A 4,874-nucleotide genomic window follows, 5' to 3' on the forward strand; every position below is an offset into this window, starting at 1 on the left:
CCCTTGTAAACTTTAGAAAGTGTAAGACACGTTGAAAGTGTCAAAATATTTGCAGAGAATTCATCTGGATGTATTTGATTCTGGGTTTGTAACTCTCTGCTTTTAATTCCAGATTTTGCTACTAGAGACAAACTAGCAGAGTGAGTACCTGAGGAGGGAATGCTTCCTGATGCGGCCCCAAAACTAACCAGACGGCCACTCAGATCTTATGGTTAGTGAGTTACCCTTGTCACCTTGGTTTGGGAAGCGTCCCACCACACATGTGCTGGGCTAAGTGTGTGTTCTTTATATCTATTCTATGTAATTTCATTCTAAAGCATCTAACTTCTCTTGCAACATATGACAATTTGATTATTATAAAAATGTTTCAACCTACTTTAGTTTTAATGGCACATTAGCCATAATCAAAATTCCCCTTTTTGGGGAGCAAAACAGTAGATTTAGATAAAGCACATTCAAGGTGGCATTGAATTTCATTGTTTCCCCAGCTCTTGAATAAGAAACAGACAAGTGTATGCATGAATATGTTCAATAACAAAGGCTTTCTTATATTTCAAGATATCTGCCATCTAAAATAGAGTAGTTTCATCTGAGTCTACTATGGTAAGTTTAAGCATCCTACACTCTTTTGCACTAAGAGAAAGTTTGCATGTGTGGTAGAAAAGTTTATTTACATATAAGAGCTTCAATTCCTTCATAAACAGCCTAAACCAAAAGGTACACATAATTTTTATTCAATAATACCAAAAAATAAAGTAATCATTTTAATATCTTTTTGTAGAGGAAAAGAAATAGACTAGTGATCAGTGTTAAGAAACAGCCTAAGATAACCAGTTGATGATGACATTAACAGTTTCAGTAACAGATTGTTTGGTTTGGAGTTTCCCGTGATCACATTTGCTAAATCCCTGTTATGAATGTTCCTTTTTATTTCTTTTATTTTCCCACTGATTATCTGTGTGTATGCCCATGACAATCTGTGGTCCTAAAGGAATCACTCAGAGAGGAAACACTGTAACAGAAAAATGACAGTTTTGAACCACACATGTCACTGGCTATTTCATGTTTCCTCGTGTATTCCTCATTAAAAGTCTGAATTTTGTAATGATATCTTAGCTGTGAAAGGAGACAGAGGAGGCCTAAAGACGAAGCCATTTGCTCAAGGATCACACTGGTCAGGTGATTTGAGATGCCTCAGGTTTCTCCCCCTTTCTGTGTTGCTAATGTTTCAACCACTTGTCCACTGGTTGCCTGAAGTTATTTATTTACCAATTGTGACTTCAGTTTTTCCATGGGAGGGGTCCTCGGTATCACTCTATTGTTTGATGAGAGTAAATCTCAACTGACTTTTCCCTCTTCCCTTTTACCAACAGCACTGATTATAGAGAAGTTTCCTCCAAATACAGGCTAGGTTTTGAGCTACTGGAGATAAAATTCCAACGATGATCTGGAAAACAAACAGGATACCTGATGAGGGATTTGTATTTTTGTAAAACTGAAAGCAAATTATTTCAAATGTTTTAGAATCAGCGAATTCTAGATTACATGTGTATATTTAATATTCTGTAATTCTTCACTTACATAAATACTCAAAAAGGCAGGGATTCAGTTATGTCATCATCTTGCATTTTCTTTTCTGCTCAGAGGAGAAATCAAAATAATTTTTCATACTGTCCTTCATGACATCCCTCTCAGTTCTCTCCATGAAAGACAGATCCACATTGAGATAAAACAGGATTTCTGTTTTGTAACATTTACAGTGTGTTACTTTTCATTTCTGAGAAATGCCTTAGATTTCTTAATGTATCTCTTCTCTGTAGAATCAGAGATGTGAATTGGTGCAGTGATTTCCACATTTCTATTGTTCACACTCTACTTAGATAAAAGTTGCCTCTAAATCAATTTGTTTTAGTAATTATGTATATCTGAAAAATTAACATTGTTTCTGTCTCGTAAACAAAGATTAGTGTCAGTTGCAGTAAGTAGAAGAGAGGTCAATGATCCGCACAGTCCTACGGCTTTTCAGGACCCCTTAGTAACTGTTAACTGCTGAGCACTCTGGGACATCATTATTTTATTTTGTTATGAGAGGAGGATAGGGAGCCTTGTTATCAATACAGAAGCCAAAGTAAACACTGAAAATTTTAATTTTATTAGTTTAGAATTTTGAATAGTATTTGAAAGTAGAATTGATGTCTTATAGTGCAGACCATTCTAAAAATGCCTCAGCTGTCATCTATTTGCCATGTAAAATCTTGTTGAAGACGATCGACAGCACAGACATTAACTTTGTGAGTCGCTACAGATGATGGTTGCTAAATAATGTTGCAAAAAAGCATTTTGTATTTTTTAAATAGACATCCGGGGGCCCAGATATGTCTGTCACTTGAGATCCAGCCTAAGGTAGAAGGTGTGCTAGTTTTTATAAACCCACTAGAATCAGATATGTCCTCATTAGTGGGTAAAATAGTCTTGGCTGTCTTTCTCTTTTTTTCTACACTCATTGTGCACTGATTAAATGATATCTGAAGATATCCGTTAGATACAAAGATGTAAATTCCTGAATATTTCATTTATTCATTATTGCAACAAATAGCATTGAGTTCTGAGTCCCCACAGAGTTTGTTTTCAAGTTACTTTGGTATTATCTCCTTTTATTGGCATTTGATCTTTAGATTGTGTCTAAAATGTGAAATTTTAGCCAAAGCCTGCCATATGCATAATTCAAATATACTTGGGTCATTCAACAATCTTATCTTTCCTTTATCAATTGCTATCACAATCTTAAATGACAGCATATATTTTTTAAATTTTATTTAACTCATGAAAAATATATACGACAAAAGATGGATTTCCTGAATATTTTTCAAGATTTCAGTCATTAATTGATATTCTTTCTTTTGATGTATTATTTTTTTTCACCACTCTTTGCTTTTTAATGTAAGACAAATACCATTGGTTTGACATGACTTACTGACAATGTATGGCACTGTAGAAAAATACAGTATGCTCTACACAAATTATACTTCATTAGTTCAAACAATGTGCATTTCTTCAAGATTCATTTGCAGAAAATTAAGGGAATTTTCTCAGATAATTTGAAAAGAAGGAAAGTTGATTTTATGTGTAAGTTATAAGAATTGAGAAATATGGAAGAAAACCTTTCCTTTTTTTAGACTAAATAATATAATTAGCAGTCCTTTATCTTAATATGTAATTAATAGTGATAAAATATGTTTTCAAAATTATATTTAACTATTTTAAATTTTTTCTGTGAACTTTTTTTTTAACTTAATGCTAGTCTCCATACAGTTCATCATAGGTTTTTGATGTAGTGTTCCGTGATTCATTATTTGTGTATAACATCCAGTGCTCAGTACAACCTGTGCTCTCCTTAAATATTGTAAATAATTACTCGTAATATTGAGTAAAATACGTAATTAGTCTCAATTTGCATTATAAAATTATTTCATGAAGATTTAGTAAAGACAGCATAAAAAGAATAAGCAGCTTAATTCAATAAATCAAGAATAACTATTCTTAACTCTGTCAATTTGCTCTATTTTGATTCGCATTTAATAAGTTTTATATATATTGTTAATACAGTTAATTTTCAACTAGAATTATGTTTTCTTTCTTTCTTTCAGTTGTGTAAGTCTTTATGGAAACATACACCAACGCCCAATATATGAAAAGCCAGAGAAACATCTCAGAATTCATACTTCTAGGACTTTTGTATGACCAGAACATACAAATATTTTGCTTTGTGCTCTTCTTATTCTGTTATATTGCCCTGTTGGCAGGAAACCTTCTGATCCTTGTCTCCATTCGATGCAGCCCTCTTTTTCACCAACCCATGTACTACTTCCTCATCCACTTATCCTCCATGGACATCTGCTACACCTCTACGGTTACGCCCAAGTTAATTGCTGACCTGCTGGTGGAAAGAAAAACCATCTCCTACAGTAACTGCATGTTACAGGTCTTTACAATGCACTTCTTTGGAGGAGTTGAGATCTTCATTCTTACCGCCATGGCCTTTGATCGCTATGCTGCCATCTGCAAACCTCTCCATTATGTGGTTATCATGAACAGGACAAGGTGCCATCTCCTAGTCCTAGCTGCTTGGGCTGGTGCGGCAGTCCATGCCTTTCCTCTATTTTCTACCACAATTAGTTTGCCCTTCTGTGGTCCTAATGAAATCGATCACTACTTTTGTGATGTTTTTCCTTTGCTAAAGGTCGCCTGTACGGATACCTACATCACTGGTGTCCTTGTGGTTGCCTTTTCAGGTATGATTTCCTTAGTGACCTTTATTGTCTTATTTGTTTCTTATGGGATAATACTATTCACTTTGAGAAATCTCTCAGCTGAGGGAAGACGCAAAGCCCTCTCCACCTGTTGGTCTCATATCACTGTGGTTGTCTTATTTTTTGGGCCTGTAATCTTCATCTACCTTAGACCACCTACTACTTTTCCTGAGGACAAAATATTTGCTCTATTTTACACCATTGTTGCTCCTATGTTCAATCCTCTAATCTACACTCTGAGAAATTCAGAGATGAAAAAAGCCATGAGAAAGGTTTGGTGCCCATCATTATTTCCAAAGGAAGCACACAGTTAATTTGAAGAAGTTTATTGGCTAAGCAACTCTGAGAAAGAAAGGAGGGAGATGTGAATGAAAAAGGCAGAGACTATCTCATGAGGTTTGTGGACCATCACTGTCCTGAGGGGAGTGAATGGAAGCAATAGGACTAAGGTGTAAAGTAACATTGAGCAAGTACTGATTCTTGCAAACCAAAATTAATTGCAAACTAAGTTAATTTTGTTTGGTATTAAAATGGTGTAGATAGGGGAACCTTCATGCAAAATAA

The 4,874-nt window shown here is 34.8% G+C and overlaps 1 protein-coding gene across 1 annotated transcript; it reads left to right on the forward strand.

Moving 5' to 3' along the window:
* The first annotated feature begins 3,675 nt into the window (after positions 1-3,675).
* LOC113246361 (olfactory receptor 4P4-like) lies at positions 3,676-4,874 on the forward strand. The gene has a single exon (XM_026486964.4). The coding sequence runs from the start codon at positions 3,689-3,691 to the stop codon at positions 4,622-4,624; it is 936 nt and encodes a 311-aa protein (XP_026342749.3). The 5' UTR covers positions 3,676-3,688; the 3' UTR covers positions 4,625-4,874.

This window comes from Ursus arctos, unplaced genomic scaffold (genome assembly GCF_023065955.2).
Source record: "Ursus arctos isolate Adak ecotype North America unplaced genomic scaffold, UrsArc2.0 scaffold_23, whole genome shotgun sequence".
In the NCBI taxonomy this organism is placed as follows: Eukaryota; Metazoa; Chordata; class Mammalia; order Carnivora; family Ursidae; genus Ursus; species Ursus arctos.

Excerpts from the sequence above, each read along its gene's own strand:
- LOC113246361 (XM_026486964.4), top strand. The coding sequence starts at position 3,689 with ATGAAAAGCCAGAGAAACATCTCAGAATTCATACTTCTAGGACTTTTG.